The sequence below is a fragment of the Enhydra lutris genome, unplaced genomic scaffold (genome assembly GCF_002288905.1).
Source record: "Enhydra lutris kenyoni isolate GAN:26980312 unplaced genomic scaffold, ASM228890v2 scaffoldscaffold4, whole genome shotgun sequence".
Classification (NCBI taxonomy): domain Eukaryota; kingdom Metazoa; phylum Chordata; class Mammalia; order Carnivora; family Mustelidae; genus Enhydra; species Enhydra lutris.
This window is the reverse complement of record NW_019154088.1, coordinates 22,728,186-22,751,143: the sequence shown is the minus strand read 5'-3', so window position 1 is coordinate 22,751,143 and position 22,958 is coordinate 22,728,186. Positions and strand designations below refer to the sequence as shown.

Below are 22,958 nucleotides of genomic sequence, written 5' to 3'. Positions count from 1 at the left end.
AAGATTAGTCCTCCCTTGCTTAGGAGGAAGGGAACTGAGTTTACAACTTGAAGGGAGATGGTCATCCACAGCCTCTCCTTTCTCTTTATGGAAGGAGTGTGGCGAGAGTCAGGAAGTAATGGTTGGACAGTGAGGAGGGGCTGTGCTGGCTCCGAAAAGTGGGAGGTGGTACAACGGTAATTGTCGACACGGGCACAGGGCTGTCTCAGGTTAGGCATTGGTCTAGTCACTTGGTGTGTACTGAGTTCTTAATCCTAACAACAACCCTCTCACCATCTTTGCTTTGTGAACAAGGAAACGGGATACCCAAAGAGGGTAAGTAACCTGTAATCGCGGGCGATTACACAGCAAGTTTGGGATTCCAATCCAGGCAGTCTAGCTTCGGATTCCTAGATTCTAATCTCAGCCTGCCCCTCTGAGAGCCAAGGCCTGGGAGTTGCTTTTCCTACCTCTGTACCCTGAGTTCTCAGTACGTCCTGCGCTTTTCCACTTCCATGTTTGCTCATCTTGTTCTCTCTGCCTGTCTTCTGCTGGTCAAAATCCTGTCCTGTAAGACTGAAGCTTTGCTAGCTGATTTCCCTTTTCAGGATTGGTTGTCCTGTTACAAGTCTCATTCTGCCTTTATGTACAGTTCTGTGTAAACTCTTACTAAAAGATGATTATAGCCTGATGAGGCCAGCCACAGACATGTCTTCTTCATTATTGCTTTGCTTTGCACGTATTAGGTGTCTGTTAATTCCCTCTCTGTTCAAGTCAGAGCTAAGCTTTCCGATACCCTTCCTTTCTGGCCTGCGTTCCCTGGCATCCTCCATTCCTTCCTCACCCCTCCAGGAGAGAAGGCAGCTTTACTCTTTTTGGTGTTACCATGGTAGCCTCTGATGCTTCCTGTCAAAAAAGTGCTGCTTGCCATCCAACAGAGACTGATGTTTCCATGGCAATCAGGTGATGTGATAGTCGTGAGCTGGCTGCAGAAAAGAAATTCTGGTCTCAGAACTGGGTCTGAACCTTCAGGCTTCAAACATCCCTTCTCTTCCCTCCCAACTTCTGCACTTTGTATCCAGGACGTATTTGCTCTCCATGTGCTCTTGGTGGAGAGAGTTCTGTGAGCGGTGAAGCAGACCAACCGATTTAGAACATCTGGGAAGGTGGAGGCAAGGAAAGAGCTGATCAAAGCTCACTTTTAAAAGTTGGATGAGTTCTGTTAGCTTTCCCACATGATCTCCTCTCAAGAGCCCTTAAGGAGTTGGCTGCAGTTACTGGAGGGCCATTAAGCAGTTATTTTTGAGGGCAATGGTAGATGGATGAGGGGCCTGAAGACTGGCAAGGAGCCAGTCAGTGCTGGCTTGCAGAGAGGGGAAGCAGTGACCTTGGAAATCAGGAGACTTGTCAAACTCTAGCCAATGTTCCAGAAAGGAAGGCAGCTTTCAAGCATCGTGAAACCTCCTTGTTTAGAAAGGGAGTGCCAAAAATTAGCCTTTTCTGAACTCCTGGGCCCGTCTAAGCCAGAGGGCCTTCACCCTGCAGCAGAACAGTCACACTCTGGAGCAACACCGTGGGCTGCAGATGGCTCTGCTGTTCGAGAGCAGTTGAGTAAACTGGGGGTTCGTCCCTCTGTGACTCGGACTCCTCATCTGTGAAAAGGGAGAGCTAACAGCAGCACCTGTCTCTGGGACGGTGTGAGGCTGAGATAAAACAGCCAGTGGAGAGGGCTCGGAACTTGAGAGCTTGTTATTACTACTGGCCATCATTATTCCCACGTCCTTCCTGACCTCAGAATGCTCCGCATGTGCAGGGAGAAAAGTGAGGGTGAGGCAGTGGTGGAAACAATTCTTCCTGGACTGAAGTCCCCTGCTCACAAGGTCCTGGGTCACAAGCAGCCTGGATTCAGAAGAACGAGTCCCACTGGCTCAGTCCCTTTTTGTGCCTGAAACTGTACATCAGAGGGGCCGCTTAGGGGGCCCAGCCAGTTCAGTGTCTGCCTTCGGCTCAGGTCATAATGCCAGAGTCCTGGAATGGAGTCCCACATTGGGCTCCCTGCTCAGCGGGGAGTCTGCTTCTCCTTCTGCAACCCCCCAACTCATGCTCACTCTAAAAGAAAAAAAGAAAAAATACATAAAATCAGATAGCCATCAGATGGCTTCAAAAGTCAAAGTGATTCTCTTCTCAGCCACCCTGTCAGTTACCTTCAGCAGGACTCTTGCCGTTTACTTTGGCCAGGGAAACCTCGAAGTGTTCCCTGCTACCACCCTTTGCTTATCGCCCCTCTTCGCCTGCCACAGGTGTCTGCTAGCACCTGCCATCACTGGTCTCCAGGGCTCTGATGACTTCCTTTCAGAGAAAGATTTTAAATCAGCTCAGGTCCTCTAAAGACAAATCATAACTGGAACAAAAAAATGGAAAACTGCAGTATAATACCATCACTTAGGCTTCAGTTGCCAGTCTTTCCCCCTGCCCCCCAGTACTCCTCAAAACAACAAATCTAATAATGGGGGTCCTTTGGAGGCAAGTTGGACCTTTGACAGAGACACAGCAAGAGAGAACACAAGCAGGGGAGTGGGAGGGGGAGAAACAGGCCTCCCGCCGAGCAGGGAGCATGATGTGGGGCTCGATCCCAGGACCCTGGCATCATGACCTGAGCTGAAGGCAGACGCTTAAAGACTGAGCCACCCAGGCACCCCACCTATTATTTATTTATTTCTTAAAGATTTTATTTATCTGTTTGAGAGAGAGCACGAGCAGGGGGAGGGGCAGAGGAAGAAGGAAAAAGTAGGCTCCCTACTAAGCAGGGAACCCAATGCGGGACTCCATCCCAGGACCCTGTGATCATGACCTGAGCTGAAGGTAGACACTTAACCGACTGAAGCACCCAGGTGACCCTCTTTATTTTTGATAGTAATCTCTACACCCATTGTGAGGCTCAAACTCACAACCCCAAGATGAAGAGTTACATGCCCCAACAACTGGGCCAGCCAGGTGCCCCCTTAGATTTGCATCTCCGGGGCGCTGATGTGCCTTGAGAAGTTAGTAAGCTGTCGGGTACCTGAATAAGGGATCAGGACACGGATCGTGGAAAAAAAAAAAAAATTCCAAGGCTCATTTCTATAATGTTTGACAAATTACAAAGATGTTTCCATTTGCATTAGTTCTCATGACCATCCTACAAGGTAGGTATTGTTACCTTTATTTTATAATTGGGAAAGCTGAGGTCCAGAAAGGAAGGGAGATTGAGAGTGACTCTGCATCCAGAAAATAGTGGGACTAAGTACTAATTAAAGTGCTGGCAAGGCTCCCATGGAGTCTGTATGGGCACATAGAGTCTACCAGGCCACCAAGCCATGGAGTATGTCTTTTAGAGTCAAATGGATAAGGGGCACTTGGCTGGCTCAGTTGGCGGAGGGTGCAACTCTTGGTCTCAGGGTTGTGAGTTTGTGCCCCACACTGGGGAGTGAAGATTACCTTAAAAAAAAAAAAAAAAAATGACAAGGTACCTTCAGCATATCCACCAGAGAGCCACCAAGATGATAAAGGACTAAGAAGCAGGATGCTCTTACCTGGCTTTGGAGTCCCTTGACAACTGGGCTATACCATCCCCTCAAGTTTTGCTGCCTTCTTACAGGGAGAGTGTCTATCTCACACGGCGGGACTGCCTACCCTGTCCCATGTCTCCTGTGCACTTGTTCACATAGTTTCTCCATAGGGAGTTTCTTCTTCCCCCAATCTAGCCTGCATATATCCTTTAAGACCCAGTTCCTAAAATTTGTCTCCAAATTCTGTTTCTTCATTCAGAATTCTTAGAGGACATGACATAGTCCCCAGATAGATAGTCAAACTGTGGTCCAGTTTGTCTCACATTTCCAGCTCAATTGTAAGCTCCCAGAGGGCAGCAGTCATGTCTTAACCTGTATTTGTTTTTCCCATAGGGCCCAGTGTGGTGACTGGCATTTGGCAGTACTTGAGGGGAACAACAAGGATTTGTGAATGGATGTCCAGGAAAAATGGACTTAGAGTGATGTGGCTAGAACTATGTTAGATTAATAAGAAGATGTATGCATGGGTGGGCTTTCTGGGAGTGAGGGTTTAATCCAGAAGACGTGAAATCCTCTTCCATGACTGGCAGGCTTTTAGAAGAGGAAAGACCCTGCCCCAGTCTCTCTAGAGAGGGTTAGATGCAGCGGGGCATAACAGCCCACCTTGGAGCAGAGCCCCTGAGTAGAAGGATGCCCTCTAAGATGCAGGACTGGCCTCACCTCCGGCCCTTCCCAGCAGAGCGCACACACTTCCTGTTGTGGGCCCCTGAGGATGCCTTGCGGGAGTGCAGGGCTGGGAGCGGGGAGGGGCAAGGGCTGGCTCCTAAAGTGGCACAGACACAATTGCATGCTTAAGAGGAGCACGAGGGTGGAGAAGCCGCCGCTCTGGCCCCAGGACCCTTCGCTGATCTCTCACACCAGCAGATCAGCCCCCGTGGGCGACTCTGTCTTGCCCAGAGAGAGGGAGAAGAATGGCTCTCAGAGAAGACCCCACCTTCCAAGTCTGGAGGGAGCCTGGCTTCAGCTTCCGTCTGTTCTGAGCTCGTCCCTGTAGGCGTCTGGAGGGAACGCACAGATGGGTTGGGCTGATGGGGCTGGCTGAGCGAGGGGGAAGGATGCTTATGGTGTGTATGGCACCCCTCACGGGGGAGGCCCTGCTATCACCATCTTCAGGATGCATATTTGAAGCTTCAGACACATGAAAGGCACTGGGCCTTTTTCCTCATCTTCCCCTTTGGCCACATTTAACCATTGGTGGTAGTCTTTCCTTGGAAAAGCCCTCTTCCTGGGGCGCCTGGCCGGCTCAGTCAGTAGAGCATGCTACTCTTGATCTCAGGGTGGAGAGTGTGAGGCCCACTGTGGGCAGAGAGTTTACTTAAAAAAACAAGAGCCCTCCTCTCTTGGCAGAACCACTGCAAGTTCAAGTCCAGTTCTTCCGCTGCCTTGGTGGTGGCTGGGTCTCCACCTTCCTCATCTCCTTATCCCCAGGACCCTGTCTCTGGGCTCTCTTTCTCTGCAACATCAAGACTTTGTTTTTAAGTTATTTTGTTTTTGAACAGTAATATGTGCCATTGTCAAACATTCAAACAGAAGAAGGATATACAATGGAAAGTAAACCTCTCACACCCATTCTCCATGCACCCAGTTCCCCATCCTGGCAGCCATCAGGACCATCAGTGGTTTGTAATTTGTTAGGTCACAGACCCCTTTGGCAACCTGAGGAAATCTGTGAACTCTGTTCTCAAATGTGCCACTGCACAAACACATCAAGTTGTCCCACTTCACAAACATCACAGACTCCTAAAGCCCATGTGTGGTTTAAGGTTAAGGATCCCAGCCTGTATTGTATCCCCTTCCTTAGTGCCTCAGCATAATTTGTGGGTCCTGATGCAAAATAAAAATGCAGGGCTTGGGGCATGTGGGTGGCTCAGTTGGTTAGGCGTCTGCCTTCAGCTCAGGTCATGATCCCAGGGTCCTGGGATGGAGCCCCATATAGGGCTCCCTGCTCTGCGGAGAGCCTGCTTCTCCCTCTCCCTCTGCTGCTCCCTGCTTGTGCTCTCTCTGCCAAATAAGTAGATAAAATATTTTAAAAATAATAATGCAGGGTGGCACCTGGGTGGCTCAGTGGGTTAAAGCCTCTGCCTTTGGCTCAGGTCATGATCTCAGGGTCATGGGATTGAGCCCCACATCAGGCTCTCTGCTCAGCGGGGAGCCTTCTTCCTCCTCTCTCTCTCTGCCTGCTTCTCTGCCTACTTGTGATCTCTGTCTGTCAAATAAATAAATAGAATAAAAAAAAATAATAATGCAGGGTTCCTTGTTCAAAGACATTCAAGTCTGCACCAGCAGTGCCTCAGACCCAGCACGTGGTGCTGTGTGACTGCACTTCTTCCTTCTAGCTCCTCTATTACCATCTTTACGGGCATTATTCTCACAGCTGTGTCTCTCACCCTAACTTGTTCTGAATTTCAGGGAGCAGCTGTTCAGGGAGCTGCTGAAACTCCATATGGATGTTTTTCTACCATCTCAAATTCAAGGGTCTCCAAAATGGAGCCATTTACCCATATCCTTCTCTGCCCCTCAACTCCCAGTTCCTCACCATCCTCCCACTACCTGTGACTCCTGCCTGTACCCAGCTGCTCAGTTGCCAAGTTCCACCAATTCTGACTCACACTGCTGGTGCCTCTGCTTGCCCCCACCTTCTCCCTTGGGATGGCCCTTCATTACTGTCCATATGTATATGACTGTTAATCGTCCCCTCAGCTTAATTCTTCAGGCCTTGCCTCTGCTGCTCTAGTCCATGCACACCTCTCTCAGCCTCCTCCTTCCCAAGGACAGTCCCGATTGTGTCACTTTCATACTCAAAGACCTTTGGTGACTCACTGTCTGCAGGCTTGGGCACAAACTCCTTTGCTTGCCATTTAAGGTACTTAATTTAAAAGTAAGGTTCCAAACCTCCTTCTTCATGCTCATCTCCTATCCCTCCTCTTAATGTCCCTGAGGTTTCAACCCAACCATCGGTCCCCTCAAGGGGCCAAGTGTGCTTTTCTGCATTTTACATTATGAAGTGCCTCTGTTCATGGTCCCCAGAGTTTAGACCTGGCTATTCCCCCATAATCACTTAATTTCTCTGGCCCATTCACCACAGCACCTGCCCCTGGCCCTGCCCATTGCTTCCCTTACATTTCTTCTAATGACCTTCTTCCTCTTCCTCTCCTTACTAGAAGGGGAACCTCAGATGCAAACTTGGATAAAATCATTAAGTATCAAGCAGATATGAGTGGAATCCCCGCTCTGTTGCTTAGTGACCCCAGGCAAGTTACTTAAACTTTCTTCCACAATAAAAGGTGCAATAACACCTTATATAGTCATTAGAGAATGAACAGAGAAAGGGAATAAAGTTCAAAGGGTAATGTCACTATTCATATTATCGTCTCATAACCTCCCATGCTGAGCTGGTCCCCCTCGGCTCCTTCCCTGCTGCAGGGATCAGGAGACATCTCATCCCTCTTTCCATCAAGTCCTGGGAACCTGGGTGGGGCGGAGTGGTCTGGCCCTCAGGTGCTCGAGTAGCTGTGCTGTAGTCTGGGGTGAGGGGAGCTGCTGCCTCTGCTCTCTTTGTTCAGACTCTTGGTTCAGGCAGCAGTAGGCGTAGGCGTCCCCAGGGGAGGCACTGTCAGCTTCAGTTCTCACAGGGCTTTGCAGGTGACAGTTGGGGTGGAGGGGGCCTGTCAGGGGAAGTGCGGGCCATCTTCATCATGCCCCAGCTGATGGGCCTCCTTGGTGGATGTGGGCCCCACTTGAAACCAGCCCAGGGCATAGCTCGGGGTAGCTCTGGGTGCTAAATGTGGCCTCCAGCTCACTCTGCAGAATAAGGGGAGGTAAGGTGATGAGGTCTAGGGTGTGGATTTGGTCCCATTGTGTCAGGAAGTTACTAAACCTTCTAGCAATTATTTGCTCCTCTCCAGGATTGTTTGCTCATCTGCAAAGGGACGAGTTAGACCCAGATATTTCCAAGGCCTGTGGCTCCTTTCTTAGACTACACCAGGACTAAAGTTCTGGAGCCTCTGTGGAGATTTAGGTTCCTTGCTCCTCTGGGCCTAAGCTTTGTAACAGTTTCCATCTACAACTACCCCTTCTGCGGGGCTTTTGAGAACAGAGTCAAAATGAGCAAATGTAGAAAAGTTCTTTATTGAAAAGGGAAGGGTGGCTCCCTCGCTGGGGGCTCCTGGGCCCTGGCCAAAGGGGGCGGTGCCACCTGCTCAGCTCTTTGCTGTGGCATCTGAAGGCAAAAGTCTGTCCCAACCTTACCTTTAATAACCTTAAAAGGGAAGTGCCCTGGTGTGGTGGTGAATCATAGAATCCACTCTGATGAACTGCGCTTCCAGGCCTTTGCCTTTAAGAAGTTCTTAAAGGCAAAGTGGACAAGTGCCGCAGCTAAGAACCAGCACGTTTTAGGAAAAGTCTCAAAGAAGCGTCTCCGTGTCTTTACCTTTAAGGATCTCTTAAAGGTGAGGCGTGCACGCGCGGAGTATAAAGGTGGAGAACTGGAAAGGGGTCTACGAAGCACTTTCCCTGTTCTCGCTTTTAGGATATCTTTCCGGGAGAGGTGGTCAAGCCGTGACTTAATAATTAAGTCAAAACAGCTGGCGGAAGTATAGCCCCTCGGGCCCTCCAGAAGCCGCCTTGGCCCTGGCCGCAGCGCGTCCGCCAGCAGGTCTGCGTCCTCGCCTTCTAGGCGCTCTGGGGCCGAGAGTTAGCCGGGGCGCACGCGGTGGTGGAGGGCGCTGGAGGCGACGCGGGCGGGTGGCTGGGCGCCCTGGGCATTTTTGGTTTCCTAGAAGGTCTTCGCAGAGGAAGCCGGACGGGGGCGGGGCAGGGCGAGGTGGGGGACAGCAGAGGGCGCGGTGACCATGGCGACCGCGGTGACCATGGCGACCGCGGCTCAGAGCACGGAGAGGTCGTGACACGACCTGGAGCGCTGCTTGAAGAACTTGGCGTTGCGCGGCACCAGGTTGGCCAGGAAGCGCTTGGCCTTCTTGGTGAGGCTCTCGCGGCGCGCGGGCGGCGGGGGGCCGTCTGGGCAGCCCCACTCGGGCCGCGGGCCCCCGGCGCGGCTCCGTCCCCGGCGCAGCCGGATCTGGCGCACCGCGCCCTCGAAGAGCTCCCGCGTGTTGTGGTGCAGCGCGGCCGACGTCTCGATGTGCTTGCAGCTCAGGGTCCCTGCCAGGTGGCGGCCTTCTGCAGGAAGGGACGGGTTGAGGCGCCCGCGGGCTGCACTGGACCCCGGGCGGGGTGGGGGGTGGGGTCTGGGGGAGGAGGAGGTGCCGGGTGCCGTAGAGAGGGGTCGTGGCCTGTGAATCTCTAGAAACCGAGAACAAGGCAGGGATCACGCAGAGGACCGTGGTGGTGCGGAGGGCAGGAGAGATAGGGGCCTTGGATTGGAGAAGAGGGGAGGAGTGAAGGGAATGCGTTCTCCGGCCCTAGGCGTGGGCACTGAGAGTCTGCCCTTAGCCTGCTAAAGGGTAAAGGCAATTGTTTGCACACCTGGAATGGTAAAAGGGCCCTGCGGAGAAGGGGCGACCTGGAAGGGAGAGATCTCAGGTATGGATGAGGTACAGGATACTCACCCTCCAGTGAGACCTCCCTGGAGCGGGCCAAGTCGCTCTTGTTTCCCACGAGGATGACAGGGAGGTCGTGGTGGGGCCTCCCAGCTCGCAGCCGAAGTAGGGTCTCTGGAACTTTGGAGAAACTTCGCCGGTCGGTGACTGAGAAGACGATGAGAAAGGCATCCCCCGTCTGAAGGCAGTGGTCCCGCAGCCACCCCCCTGCGTCCCCCTGCATATAGGGTAGAGAGTGGTGGAATGTCAGGGTTGGAGGCAAGGGAGCACCTGTCCAGCACCTGCATCTCAAGGATGAGGAATCTGGGTGTGAGGGAGAAGCCACCTGCTTAGGACCATAGAGCTAGTTAATGGCAGAATCTGCATAACCTGGAGGGTGCTTGTGGAGGAGAGGGTGGTTTATAATGTGAGCCCCAAATGGGAGAATTGGGGACACAGGGTCCTAGACTGGGATAGCCCATCCTACTTTCTTACGCTTAAGCTTAGTTTAAAAATGAATACTCTTCAACTGTATGTAATCTGGCCTCTCATTTCTATGTAGTAATCATTTATGTTCAAATATTCACAAATCCTCACTTTCCCCCCTTCCCTGGTATTCCAGAGCCCTGAGCTCTCCTCCTGTCAGATCAGACAGAGTCTTCCAGGCTGGAAAATCTATGGATGGGGTTGGTTTCAGGGTGTTCAGCCTCGCTCACAGCTGCAGGGTTTGTCAAGTTCAGATCCTCACTTCCCTCCGGGTCAGAAGATCCCAGAAAGACAGAGGCACTCAGTGCCATGGCATGCACATTGATGTGGGCCTCTGCTCTCTGAGATGATCCTTGTGAAAGGCCAGGTTCTAGAACATACTGGAACCAGGGCCTGCAGTGCCACCAGCCTTCGGCCAGACTCTGCCCCTCCCCAGCTCTCCTAGGTTCTTACCTGTTCCCAGATGTCATAAACAATTAGAGTCACTTCCTCCTTATCCACCGTGATGCGTCTTTCATAAGTGTCCTCTGTTGGGAAATAAAGACAGAATAGAGCCCATTAGGAGGCTCCCCAACACTTGTGAGACCTGGTAACCAGGGACCCCCCTCCAGGGAGGTTGCCACAGAAAAGCACTGGAACAGCTTCTCTTAGGTTCTGGCCTCCAGGGAATGCCCATGCCTTGAGCTCTTCCATCCCTGACTAGGGCTCCACAGGTGCCCTTGACCCTTACAGGGCTCCCCCAAATACCTGGGTTCTCCGGCTCATGAGCACTGTCTCCCTGGAGACCACCGAAAGTGCCTGCTAGGGTGCTCTTGCCCACGCCGCTCTCCCCTACCAGCATGACCTTGAAGATGCCATCCTTTTGGGTGGGGCCTGCCTCCCCTGAGCCCAAGGAGTCAGAGGAACCAGAGGATGAGGCTTGAGGTGGCCAGTCAAGTTCATCTATGGCCTGGGCGCGCCGCAGCTGGTGCTTGTAGGGGACAGGCATACTGCCTCTTCGTCTGGGGACCCCTGGGGCAGGGGGTGGCCCACCCCGGTCCAACCCTGCCAGCAGCTTCTCTGGCTTCTTCAGCAGTGAGGCATCTGTTTCTGGCAGGGGGGCAAAGAGAAGGAAGCTATGAGTGGGGGTATGCCTAGCCATCTGTAGAGGGCTCAATCCTGCCTGCTGTGGCCTCAGAGCCCCAGTGGATGACGACAACCCAGAAGGAGCTGAGAATGTTTGGCCTGACCTCTGACACTGAACTCCCCCAGAAGCCTGAACTGTTAGGGCTCAAAGGAGCCGAACTAGAGGCTTACCCAATGTGGGTCCAGCCACAACATGTTCAAAACGTGCCCCATGCAGAGGAGGCATCTGTGTGTAGGCTTGTACGCCCACAGACCTCACGCTGACACACAGGCACACCCCCAGACTAGGCCTCTGGCCCCAGGGCTGCCCCTCCTTCTACCGAGAGGCCCTGCCTTCTACTGCCTCCCTATCCAGGTAATCCCCCCAACTGGGGAGGGGTGAAGGGGATGAGAAGTTGATGCTGCTGCCCAGGATCTGGGGGGGGGGGCAAAAACTTTGTGGGAGCCTGTTCCCAGGGAAGGGACTTTGCTAGTTATGATGTGTGCAGTGCCCCCGCCCCTGTGCGTGAGAAGAGCAGCCTCTTCTCATGGCCCCACAGGTGAGAATATCCCAGTGCATGGTTGTGTGTGAGAATCTTTCTGCATCTCTGGCAGTCCCTGTGAGTCCCAGAGAATCTTCTGTTCGTGGTGAGGTAGAGGGAGGGAGGGAGTGGGGGAGAGAGTGAGAGTGAGAGTGCGGGAGCATGAGGCATGAGCGAGAGGGAGAGTGACAATGCATGGGTCAGGGTAACTGGAGGAAGAACAACAGACACAACAAAGGGGGATGGCGAGAGGCTGGAAATAGCCCAGGATCAATAGTTGGCTGGCAGCCAGGGCCTCCAAGAGCCAGTGAAACCCTTCCAACAGGTCCCCAGGGCAGCCCCCAGCTGGTGATTCCCAGGCTGGTGGGCTACCCCTTCCCTTTCCCTCCATCCCTCCTGCCCATCCCAGCCTCTTAGGAGTGAGGCTGACCTAGGGGCTGAGCACCAGTTTCCCCAGCGAAGCCCTGGGAGTGATGGGGGAGGGGGCGTTTGGGCAGCACCCCGGGGGGGCCCCCAGCCCAGCCCTGCCTCAGTCCTGGTGTGAGCGGGAGGCTTCCCCACTTCCTAAGTTGCTCTTCCCCTTTGCTGTTTGGGTTCAGGCTCCGTCAACCCCCAGTTCTGACCTCCCCACCAGAGCTTCAGCTCCCACCCCCATGGTTTTAGCTGGAACCTACCCAGCTCAGTCCTCACCTGGTGTGGGCGTCCCTGGAGGGGAGGCCTGGTGGCTGCCGGGGGGACAGAGTGCTGTGGTTTCTGTGTCCGTGTCCATGTCGGTGTCGAGGTCCGTGTGCATCCGTGTGCGTGTGCAGCCCCGCGGCTTGCAGTACCCACTCCCTCACTCAGCAGCACTGTCAGCTTTTCCCTTAAATACCACCCCCTTGCCCTCCTCCCCCCGACACCTGGGGAAATTGTCCCGCCCCCTGATGAGGTCACACATGCTAATGAGCAGTGATGTCAGCGGGATTCCCTCCTTTCTGCCCCCCTCCTTCCTTTGTGTCGCTTCCCTCTCGGAGCACACACACTGCGGAGTCTGGTTAAGACCTGACCAGAACGAAGTCAGAGGGGCAAAAGAGACAGGGGTTCAGAGAAGCCGGGTGAGGGTCTGGTGGGTAAGGGAGCTGAGAATGGCAGGAGGCAAGGACCCAGGAACTGGGAGGTCTTTCTCCAGGTGCTGGGACTGTGAGACATTTGTGGACTTCCCGCCTCCAAGCCCTGTGTCCAGCTCAGAGTGGATGCTCAGTGGCTAAATGGACAGGCTAGAGGCAGAAACCAAGAGATTTGGGGTCACCCTGGCACCAAGTTTCCCCATCATCCTCTCCTTCCCCATACCACCCCTTCTGGGCTAAGACCCACCACAGTAGCCATTTCCCAACTTGGCCCCTAGGCAGATGGGGGCTCTGAAGAGGAAGTGATGGCTGCCTGCTTCAGGCAGCTTCATTGGTCACTAGGTTCAAGCGGGTGCAAACCATGGGGGGACTGCCTCCCCTTCCCTCCCACACTGCCAGGCCCACCAACCTAGTGTTAATATGGGCAGGACAGAAGAGGGAGGTTGAGCTAAACCCTCTAAAAGTTCCAGATCCCCAGTGCCAGCCCCGCTCTCTGTGCTCTCTGGGGCACCACCAGCCCTCTGGGCCTGCACAACGTTCTCTGCCCCTTTGTTAGAAGCCAGGATTGGCTCTGCTGCTCCTTTTCTGCCTGGGTCCATTTCCCTTCAGGCTCCAGCTCTTCTCTTTCCTTCCTGACAGGGCAGGCACCCACACAGACCTGACAGCTCCCTGGCTCCTTACCCTGTGTCTGTTGCCAGGTGCTGCGCTAAGCTCCCTCCTAAGTTCTCTCCTTTCATCCCCATGACCCGAAGGCTCAGAGTGGTAGGTGCCTGTCCCCAGATGGATTGTGCAGCTGGAAAATGGGGACATCAGGATTCCCACTCTGATTTTTCCAATACCAAAGACTGTTTTTCATCTCTTAAGTTGCCTTGTCTTAAATATTCCAGTTGTCTCCTATTATTGGGAATGGTCTGTATGGTAATCTTTGGAGGACTCCTCCAGTGGAAGAGACATAGAGTGATCTTGGACTGATGTGCAGTGACCACTTATCTGGATGTGAACTACAGGGTGATGTTCGGGGTCTAGGGGCCAAAAGGACTCCTGAGAACTACCATACTTTCGCACCTTTCTCAGTGGATAGACTCTCCAGTCCTCAGTCACAGCCCATTTGTCTTTCCTTACTCGCAGTTTCAGAATGTCCCTGCGTATCCCTGTACTCAACATTTAGAGTTGCAAGGGGCCCCTGGTAGCCTGGCAAGGGAAGCAACACTCCAAAAAACTTTGAAAGCAGGCAGAAACATTTAAAAAGTGGTCCTTTTTTGCCAAAAAGGAAAACCGCTTCCCTGACACTGTGACAGCCTCTGAAAGCAGCGTTATGGAGAGGCCACTGGTTTCTCTGAGGGATCCTCAGCGCTCCACAAATGTATAGCCTATCACAGAAGTGCTGAAGAGCAGTATGCTTAGAATGATTTCCTTCCAAAATGAGTTTTAAAAGTTTCACATTGTAGGGGCGCCTGTGTGGCTCAGTGGTTTAAAGCCTCTGCCTTCGGCTCAGGTCACGATCCCAGGGTCCTGGGATTGAGCCCCACATCGGGGTCTTTCCTCGGCCGGGAGCCTGCTTCCTCCTCTCTCTTTCTGCCTGCCTCTCTGACTACTTGTAATCTCTACCAAATGAATAAATAAAATCTTTTAAAAAAAAGTTTCACATTGTAAAAGGGTGAGCTTTGTGTATCTGGAAAATTCACTTAGGTGGTTGGATTCATTTCTAGGATATGAGATGAGAATGAGTCAGGGTATTGCAGATCCCAGCAGGACTCAGCCAGCTTTGGGTCCTAGGAGCAGGCTGGCTTTCACCTTGAACCACATCTCTCTTGTCCCACTAGTAAGAGGTTGCGCACTGGCCCTGTCCCGGCTTCCTCAGGAGTGGGAGGTCCTGTGGAATAGTGGGGGCAAAGGTAGAGATTTGGAACTGAACCAATCCAGGTTTCACTCTGCATCTCTGTAGAGGCTGGGTTCATCTCCTATCTCCTCTGAGAATGCTCCTGAACCTGTGAATTGGGTTGATGATGCTTGTGGCACAGCCTTGTTATGAGGGTTCACAACGCATGAGAAAGGATCTGGCACTCAGCAGGTTACCCAGCTCTCTGGTGCTCCCACAACCTTAGGTTGTGGTCCCTCTCCCCTTGAAGCCAGGCCTGGAGCTTGGTTCAGGTAGATTCTCAAAGACTGAATTCTGGTCTGTGCTGTTATCTCAGAGTCCCAGGCTGATCTCCATCTCGTGGTGAGAACACCTTTCTCCTCCACAGGCAGAGCCTTGGTGAGAGTCCCACACTTTGACACTGAGCACTTTGGATGGCGGTGTTTCAGTCCTGATAGGTTGTGAGGTGGTCCCGTTTCTTTTCCTTAGGCCATGGTGCAAGTAAACTTGGATGACTGCTCCCCAAGGCCCCACCTCTCCTGAGTGGATCCTCTTAGTTTCCCCATGCTGCCTGCACAAGGCCGATCCCCTCTCCACCGACCTGGTGTTCCACTCCCATCTTCTAGAGCATACACCCAGCACCTAGAGAAACTTCTTTGAGGCTCAGGAATCCAGACACACAGCCCTTCCCAGTGAACTCTACCCTCAGGTCTTCCCCCTCTGGCTTTCTAAAGCATTTCATCCTGAGGAGCCTTCTTTTACCTTAAGTCTTTCTCCACATTCAAGTTACAAATACTACCCAGGAGGTAAAAGGTCTGGAACAGGACAAGGGATGAAGCTATGGCCTGAAGGTTTTTTCGGAAGGCTATGAAGAGAGGAGCAAGGGAGAGGCACAGACCATTGATGGGGAGGTGTGGGAGGGAAATCAGCACTCCCTGCTTCTCTGGGCCTGACACTGGGGGAACCCAGGGACTGTGAGCACTCAGGAAGTCCCAAAGGGGCAAGAGTCAGCAAGGATGGGGATCTCTGAAGGCCCTTCCCCAGTCTCTGGAGAGTGGAGTGAAAGGATTCTGGCTCTTTCCCAAATCAAGATCCCATGATCCTGTGACTGTACCACATTCACCCTCTGCCACTCCTCTAGGCTCTTGCTCCCCGGGAGGAGGAAATATGCGGTTGGGGGGCTGGGTTGTGAGGATGCTGACAGGCTGTGATCAATAGGGCCCCTCCACCAGGGGTGGGGAGAGGCCAGGCCTGCCAGGAAGGGTAAGGGCGAGCCTGAGGGAATTCTGCTTCTGTGGGGGAATGCCTCCTTTCCATTCGTGGGGCACCGTGCCCACCTTTGGATTTGGTCAAAGTGATGCCAGCATCCTCACACCCCAAATGATTATGATTTTTCCCTCGATTTTTGTCTCGCCTAGGACAGACTGTAATTGCTTGGTGGGTGGGGTGCAGGGTGGAGGCCAGGAGTCGTGGCTCCTGTCTTCCTCTAGGGACATTCTGCTTCTGTGATCTGTGTTCTAGGAGAACTCCATAAACGGGAACCTTCCCAGCTACACGGCTCAGCTGGCTCACCAGACTTCTGGCCTGGCGGTGAGTAAAGAGGCTTGGTGCTTATGCCTAGTGTCACTCATTGTAAGAGCTGAGCCCCAGGGGTGGGTGGGGGCTGTGGAGAGAGTTGGTCCCTAGGGTTCTGGGAGCTTTCTTACCCTCGTTGTGGTATAAAAGCCAAGGGTATGTGGTTAGAAAGTGAGTAGGAAGAGGGCAGGAATGGGAGGGCAGACCAGAGGCCTTCGTAGGGAGGAGCACAGGGAGGCAAACATAAGTTGAGATGGGTAGAGATGGGGCTGTGGTCATAGCTCATTTACAAAAATCTGAGATTTCTTGTTCTTTTATTTTCAACCTTGACTTGCTGGGCAATGACCTAGCTATGGGACAAAAGCATTTTTTTGTGCTCTTTTTATGAGCCAGGCCTGGTAGGAAGGATTATAGTTGGCAAAGCCTCAGGCTCTGCCCAAATCCTTCCCCTGAGGGCTGGAGGTCTCCAGCCAATTGACATTCTGGTGCTTAAAGGCCACTTTTGGGTAAGGGTTTGGTAAGGATGGAGTGTCCAGGCCTATGACCCTTTAAGAAATTTACTTTTTAAAAACAGCCACATGGGTGGTGGTGGTGTGGAGAGACGGTGGCGGTAGAGACTGCGGTCTTGGGCATGCGCAGAGGGAGCTCTGTGGGAGCCCTTTCCCTGCCTGAGGGATACCTAATTTTACAGCAGCTACACAGGGTCAACAGGAGGCTCACCAAGGCCCCTCAGACGGAAGGTCAGGGAAGGAAGTAGGGTAAGGGAAACTGAGCTGCCCTCTAAAGGGTTGTCGTCATGGCGACCAGAGCCCCCATGGGTGCTGGGTCACCTCAGGCAAGCAGTGGCTCGTCCTCCGCTTCGACCACCCAGACCCCCGGCTCAGCCAGCGGCAACAGAAGCACATCATCCTCGTCCTCCGGAGAAAGGACTGTGGTGTGGGGTTCAGGTGGGGTTCGAGGTGGTCCTGGGGGCCGAAAGCTGGGCAGGAGGCGGCCTCGCAGGGCCTGCACCACTCCAGACAACAGTGACGGCTCTAGGGGCATGGAAGGCAGTGGCCCTGGGGCCTCGGAGACAGTAGTGGGGGCTGGAGATGCGCTGGCAGGTGGAAGGGGAGCCTTGACAGGCAGTGGGGGTGCCTGTTCCCCATCCTGCCCACCCACCGCCCCACCCTCACGGGCAGGACCTGTGTTGCCATCCGGAGACTCAAGGGGAGCGGAAGAAGGTGTGACCTGCGATCTGGTCTCAGGGCTCCGGGCCGGGGGGTTGGCTCGAGGAAGCAGGCCCCAGCGGCGGAGCCGGCGCACCAGCCTGCGCACAGAGCGGCCCCGCTGGCGGCGGCGGGCACCTGAGGCACCCCCTGGAGTCATGTCCTGCCGCAAGATCTGCAGCAGGGAGCGCAGATTGCCGAGCACTGAGTTCTGCAAGGAGAGGAGGCAGATGCCAGGGTCAGTTGCGGGGAGGGCCACAAGCCTAAAGAAGGTTGGTATGGTGGTGGGGCCTGGGAGGCTTGGAAGCAAGAGGGATGAGGGCTGGGAGGTCACTTACATCGTTAGGGTTCTCTGTAGGAAAGTCCTCTACAGGTGGGATGGCGCCCTGGGCAATGAGCTGCCCGTAGGAGGGTGGCGCCTGCTGCTGCACGATCTCAGCCTCCATCCGGGACAGGGGGGCAAAGATGCTGGAAGGAATGAGGGCTGCTCAGTCACAGGTGGTGCCAGCCAGAGCAGCCTGTCTGAGCCCGGCCGCGTCTCTTCCCTCCCCACCCAGGCCAGGACAGCTGAGCTAGGCCCTGGCTTTCCCAGAAGTCCTCTAAGGTTCCCCTCCTTCCCTGAGATTGCTTTCAGCATCAAGACCTGTCCTCAGAGGAGCACCCTGTCCCCCAGCTGGACAACTCCAGGAGCCAACCCATAAGCAGGTCCCCAGAACATGTCCACGGTGCAGGCACTGTCACAGTCTCGCCCTGGGTCCCCCACTCCCCAATGGCTGGGTGCACCCTTACTGACCTGTACTCCTGCGTGCGGATGGCATAGAGCTTGCAGGTGCAGCCCAGGGCGATGACCAGCAGCAGGCCGCATACCAGGCTGCCAATGACGGCGGCTGTGATGACCTTGCGCGGTAGGGCGTAGGAGCAGTCCCACTCATCGCTGCCGTCGGCGCAGTCTGGCTGCCCGTCGCACACCCAGGTCTCATACACACACTTCTCATCCCGGCAGCGGAAGTTGCCAGGCTGGCAGTGCCGGCAGCGTCTCTCGTCCGCTCCGTCGGCGCAGAAGGTCTGGTAGTTGCAGCGGTCAGCAGGCAGGTAGCAGGCGGTGGCCCCGGGGGTGCCGGGCGCCCCGCAGGGGAAGTGTCCGGGTGGGCAGCTGGGGCAGTTTTCCTCGTCCGTGCCATCGGCACAGTCCCAGGAGCCGTCACAGCGCTGTGCCTCACTGTAGCAGCGCTCCCCCAGGCCCTCGCTGGCCCCCAGGCTGGCGCCCAAGCCGCAGGGTCGATCCCAGGGCAGGCAGTAGCCCCGCACATGGTAGGTGGCGTTGAAGCCCCGGCCATTGCTCCAGGCAACTGTGTGGTAGGCCACGATGGCCTGGCCGGACAGCGTCTCCACAGTGACAGCCTTGCCGTTGCTGAAGTGGGTGAGGCTGCGCAGCAGCCTAGAGGTCTTGGGAGGCCCAGGGCCATCATACACGTGTACCGCATCTCCGTAGCCCAGGTCCAGAGCCGTGAAGCGCACTGCCAGCCGCCGACCGTCATGGGGGTCCAGCAGCCAGAGGCAGGACTGGGGGTGGGAGACGGAGGCCAGGTGTGTGTAGCCCGGGGAAGAGAAGACCCCATAAAAGTCTTCCAAGGTGTGATTGCAGGGTGGGGTGGGGACAGGGGCTGGGGTCAGGTCAGGGAAGGGGTCTGAGCTGCAGCCTGCCTCATCAGAGCCATCGCCACAGGCATCGATGCTGTCGCAGCGGTGGGCCAAGGGCACGCAGCGGTGGTTCAGGCACTGGAACTCTTCGGGCAGGCACATCAGCCAATCTGCAGGAGGCACGGAGAAGGTGTGAAACGGGAGCTGGTGGCATCCTCCCCTCCTCCCTAGGGCTTCTACTACCTGTTCTTCTAGTTCTAGAGACCTCCCTGTCTGGCGTACCTTGGCTGTAGGAGAGCAGGAAGCCCTGGCCCAGGGGTGCTCTGGCCCCGGCATAGCTGTAGGTGATGGTGACGTTGCCCCCAGGAAGCTGCAGGGGGCTGGCTGGTGCCTCACACAGGGAGATCTGTGGCTGGAGAGGGGAGCGCAGAACTAAGCGTTCTGAGCCACAGGCCAGGTGTAGTTTTTGGAACCTACAGGAGTGGAGGAGAGTGGGACAGGAGATTTTTTTTTTTTTTTCATTTTTAAGATTTTAAGTAACCTCCACACCCAATGTGGGGCTCAAACTTACAACTCAGAGATCAAGAGTCCCATGCTCCACCCACCGAGCCAGCCAGGCGCCCCATGGATGGGAGATATTCTTGACCACCGCTAGCTTCTTCCACTCCCAGTGCTGTCAGGTCCCTTCTACCCCAAGAAGCACAAACCCCTGCTTATCCACAACCCAAATCAAACAACCAAATGAACTCAGCCAAATTTCTGCAGTTAAGGGCAGTAGTCCTAACAGAGGCCAGTGGCAGCATGGCGTTCTGCTTCCTTGATCTCTTCCCAGACAGCCCCCTTTGCCCTTTCTGGGTAAATTCAAGAGAGTGACTCTATGAAGCAAATAGCTAGGTAGTTAACATAAGCCCTAATCCTATGGTCAAAGTCAGAGGAGACTGGGGAGACCTGTACTGCTTAAAAGATATGGGGGGCTGAGGAAGGTTCTATGCTAATTAGGAATAGCTTTTGAAACCTAGGTGAGGATATGCAATGGATTGAAGGACTCCTCAGAGCACCCATATTGGAGCCCAAGGACTGTTTCTAGAGTGCCTGCTGTCCTTCAGAGAGGGCCAGAATCCAAGCTAGATGTTGGCCCCAGCTCAGCTCCAATGCACTGTGTCTGGGCCAGAACTGGCCAGGCTTTTAGGGCAGACTCGGCCAAATCAAATTCTACTCTTCCACCCGGTGACAGGGAGGGAAACTCCATGGAGAAGTAATTCCTGAAGGCTTTCCCATGGTGAAGGAGGGAGGGTGATAGGGTCTTGCCCTGCTTCTCACCTCACCGTTACGGTCTGCTCCCTGCTCCCCAGGATAAGCCAGGTGCAGTTGGCAGGTGCACTGCGGCTGTCCCGGCCTAGGGGCCTCTGTAAGGTGCCCTGCACTTCCAAGAGCACTGCCGGAGGGTCCTCACAGGCTGGAGAGGGAGAAAGATAAAAGGACACTGGTTGAGAGCCGGTTACTGTTATACCCCTACCCCCCGCCCCCGTCCCCCTTGAGGGCTCTAAGGGCCTGAGCTCTTTAAGGAGCAGAGAAACTCCCCCTCTCGGTCCACACACCTACACCCACACTCTAGAATCATAAGGGCCCTCTAGAATCATAGTCTTTAGCAGGCCCCCTTCTTTCCCATAGTCATTAATATCAACACTACAAATGAGCTGAGGTCTGCTTTGTGCCAGCCACTGGGCCAGGAGGAAAAGGAAATACTGTCTCTACAATCAGGGAGACTACATTCTGGCTAGGGAGATCAAGAATGAATATTTGGAAAAAAAAATAGTATGTAACTACCAGGTGAGAGCTCACACTGGGTCTGTTTCCCCGTTTTTAAAATAAGGATGGATGATCTCCACTCTAAAACTATGGTAGATGCCAGAGGAATTCAGAGAAGAGAGAATCCTCATGGGTCTTCTCTTATTCCCAAGCCCTTGGGGTCCCAGCCACATCCTCCACTCACCAGGATTTGGGAAAATGATCCGGTCTGGATGTGCCAGAGCGCCTCCTAGAGGAAGAGCGAGAAAGGGCCGGGGAGTGAATCGGCCCTAGTTTTCTTCACCTGAGCAACTCAAGGAGGAAAGAAAGGGAGCCATCTGGGACTTCCGGGTAGTTTAAAGGAAGGGGCAGCGGAGCAGGGGGAGGCTGCGCTGTGTGACCTCGAGGGAAGGTACGGCAGCACGGCCTGGGGGGTGGGAATGGCGATCGAGGGAAGCCCGAGGGAGGATGAGGGCTGAGGGGAGCGGCTGGCAGCTTCCCGGACGCTGGGGCAGGCAGCGTCGGAGGCGGCGGCAGGGGCTGGGAGACACAGGCAGGCAGGGGAAGTGAGGGGCGGCAGAGGAGGAAGGCAGTGAGCTCCCGGGCTCTGTGACAGCCCTAGGGGCGGCGTGCCGGGTGAGTAGTCTCGTTTCGGTTTCTTACCCAGGAGGAGGAAGAGGAGGGTGGTGGGCAGCATCCTGAGCGGTCCCGAGGTGCAGGAAGAGTCCCGGAGCTTCCGTCGTCTATCCCGTGCGGAGGTGGCGCCGCTCCGGCGGTCCAGATCCCCCGCTGCCGCTTCCCCGAAGGGGCTCCATGGCCCGGACTCCCCCACCCGTGCTCTGGATGCCAGGGCTGGGGGCGCGGAGGGGGCGGCCGTCCGGGAGCAGGGGCGGTGCCTCTCTCCAACTTCGGAGTTGTTTTCCCCGGCCGCCGCCGCGCTTTCCCCCAAGGCCAGCTCCCGAAGTCCCGGGAATCGGTTCGAGGCCCGGCGCTTGAGTACGCCCTCGCCGGGAGCCCGCCGGCAGGCCGCGAGCGCCCCTGTCCAGGCCCGGCCGCCACCTGCCGGGGCTCGAAGCCACTTCCTCTTCGGGCCAAACTTTAACGACGGTCAGCCCCCAGGGCCGGCCCGGGCGCGGCACAACTTCTCCTGCGCGTCCAGCCGGCGGGACGCGGCAGGGGATTGCGGGAGGGGGACGGGAGGCTCGGCCCAGTTCCCCGGCCCTAGCCCCGGCGGTACCCTCTGCCAGCCCAGGGGTTGGAGGAGCCGGGGCGGAGGGAGGGGGCGGGTGACGAGCCTGGCCCCACCCCTGCCAATCAACGCGCGCGCCCCGCCCACCCGCTCGCCTTAACCCCTTTCTGGCCCTGCCAGGACTCGTCAGACCCGCCCTCGGCGAGGCGCTCAGACTCCTCTTTGAGCTCTGCTCTGTTCCCGTCCTTTCGGGGTGGCACGTTTGTTACAGGACATGTTGGTCAGAGATCCACTGCTTGTTCCGTAAATGTCATGTCTTTCCTTTGGACCCTTAAGCTCTCAGTATTTGTTCCAGTATCTGAGATCCGGCAGCACTTTTTGTTGTGAGCCTCTATTCTAGCAATTACCATACGGTGTTCGAACTATTTGTTTACTCCTCTTTCCCGCCCCCGCCCCGCCCCGCCCCTTCTCTGGAAGCAGAAACTTCCTGTAGGTTGGGGCCTAGGCTGTTTACCTTTGCACCCACGGGTTTTCCTGCTGAGACACCGTAAGAATTGCCAATAATTGGTAAATAAACGAGTAAAGTTCTTTCGCCGCGTGCCGACTCTGTGACCTTGAGAAAAACACTTAACCTCTCTGTGCTTCTTGACTGTAAAATGGACTTAATAGCGCGACTCTCTTTTAACGTCATCGACGTCATCAGCGCTTAAGGAGGTAATGCAAGTTGAGCATCTAGGAAGTGCTCTGTACCTTGGAACAATTATTATGATTAGTCCCAGAAGATCTTTCTTATTTATGTGGGCTGTTATTACTTCTTATTCCTGTGGTACTAATAGGTAATATTAGTAAACAGTAACAATAGCAAATAACTTTTTGAGCTTTTTTCACATTTCAGGCACACATCTAAGCACTTTTCAAGAATTTGCTCTTTTTTGGGGCGCGCCTGGGTAGCTCAGTGGGTTAAAGCCTCTGCCTTCCGCTCAGGTCATGATCCTGGGTTCCTGGGATCGAGCCCCAAGCCCCGAGCCCCAAGCCCTGAGCCCCGCATTGCCCCGCATCGGGTTCTCTGCTCAGCTGGGAGCCTGCTCCCCCCCACCCCCTGCCTCTCTGCCTACTTATGATCTGTCAAATAAATAAAATCTTAAAAAAAAAAGGGAATTTGCTCTTTTAATTCTCACAGTCTTTGTGAAGTAGAAACTATCTTACTCCCATTTTGCAGATAAGGAAACTCAGGCACAGAGAAGTTAAGGATTTTGCGCAAGGTCATGAATCTAGTAAATGCTGAAACAAGGGTTTGAACCTAGGCGATCTGGCTTGGGACAGGGTGTACATTTGGA

General features: G+C 54.7%; 3 protein-coding genes across 3 annotated transcripts in view; 1 reads left to right on the top strand and 2 right to left on the bottom strand.

Moving 5' to 3' along the window:
- Nucleotides 1-8,158: 8,158 nt before the first annotated feature.
- The window catches only part of LOC111158429 (solute carrier family 7 member 7), an 87,055-nt gene continuing 72,255 nt past the window's right edge, over nucleotides 8,159-22,958 (top strand). The window contains 2 exon segments of the mRNA XM_022520441.1: nucleotides 8,159-8,241; nucleotides 15,742-15,810. The gene's annotated coding sequence lies outside the window, so the exon portion shown is untranslated.
- Nucleotides 8,241-13,814, bottom strand: LOC111158448 (RRAD and GEM like GTPase 2). The gene is made up of 5 exons (XM_022520471.1): nucleotides 11,947-13,814; nucleotides 10,358-10,699; nucleotides 10,064-10,137; nucleotides 9,155-9,362; nucleotides 8,241-8,765 (listed from the first exon to the last, which is right to left on the bottom strand). The coding sequence occupies exons 1-5, from the start codon at nucleotides 12,047-12,049 to the stop codon at nucleotides 8,470-8,472; spliced, it is 1,023 nt and encodes a 340-aa protein (XP_022376179.1). The 5' UTR covers nucleotides 12,050-13,814; the 3' UTR covers nucleotides 8,241-8,469.
- LOC111158413 (LDL receptor related protein 10) lies at nucleotides 16,093-21,672 on the bottom strand. The gene is made up of 7 exons (XM_022520415.1): nucleotides 21,096-21,672; nucleotides 20,638-20,682; nucleotides 19,965-20,100; nucleotides 18,927-19,117; nucleotides 17,797-18,814; nucleotides 17,342-17,471; nucleotides 16,093-17,214 (listed from the first exon to the last, which is right to left on the bottom strand). The coding sequence occupies exons 1-7, from the start codon at nucleotides 21,127-21,129 to the stop codon at nucleotides 16,627-16,629; spliced, it is 2,142 nt and encodes a 713-aa protein (XP_022376123.1). The 5' UTR covers nucleotides 21,130-21,672; the 3' UTR covers nucleotides 16,093-16,626.

Bases quoted from the DNA above. Each gene is read 5' to 3' on its own strand.
- LOC111158448 (XM_022520471.1), bottom strand. From the start codon at position 12,049: ATGCACACGGACCTCGACACCGACATGGACACGGACACAGAAACCACA. The intron at 9,363-10,063 runs GTAAGAACCTAG...CCCTATATGCAG, and splicing joins TTTATGACATCTGGGAACAG to GGGGACGCAGGGGGGTGGCT. The intron at 8,766-9,154 runs GTGAGTATCCTG...CCCTTCCTGCAG, and splicing joins CAGGGAGGTCTCACTGGAGG to AAGGCCGCCACCTGGCAGGG.
- LOC111158413 (XM_022520415.1), bottom strand. From the start codon at position 21,129: ATGCTGCCCACCACCCTCCTCTTCCTCCTCCTGG. The intron at 20,101-20,637 runs GTGAGTGGAGGA...CTCCCTCTCCAG, and splicing joins GATCATTTTCCCAAATCCTG to CCTGTGAGGACCCTCCGGCA. The intron at 18,815-18,926 runs GTACGCCAGACA...TGCCTCCTGCAG, and splicing joins CCTGCTCTCCTACAGCCAAG to ATTGGCTGATGTGCCTGCCC.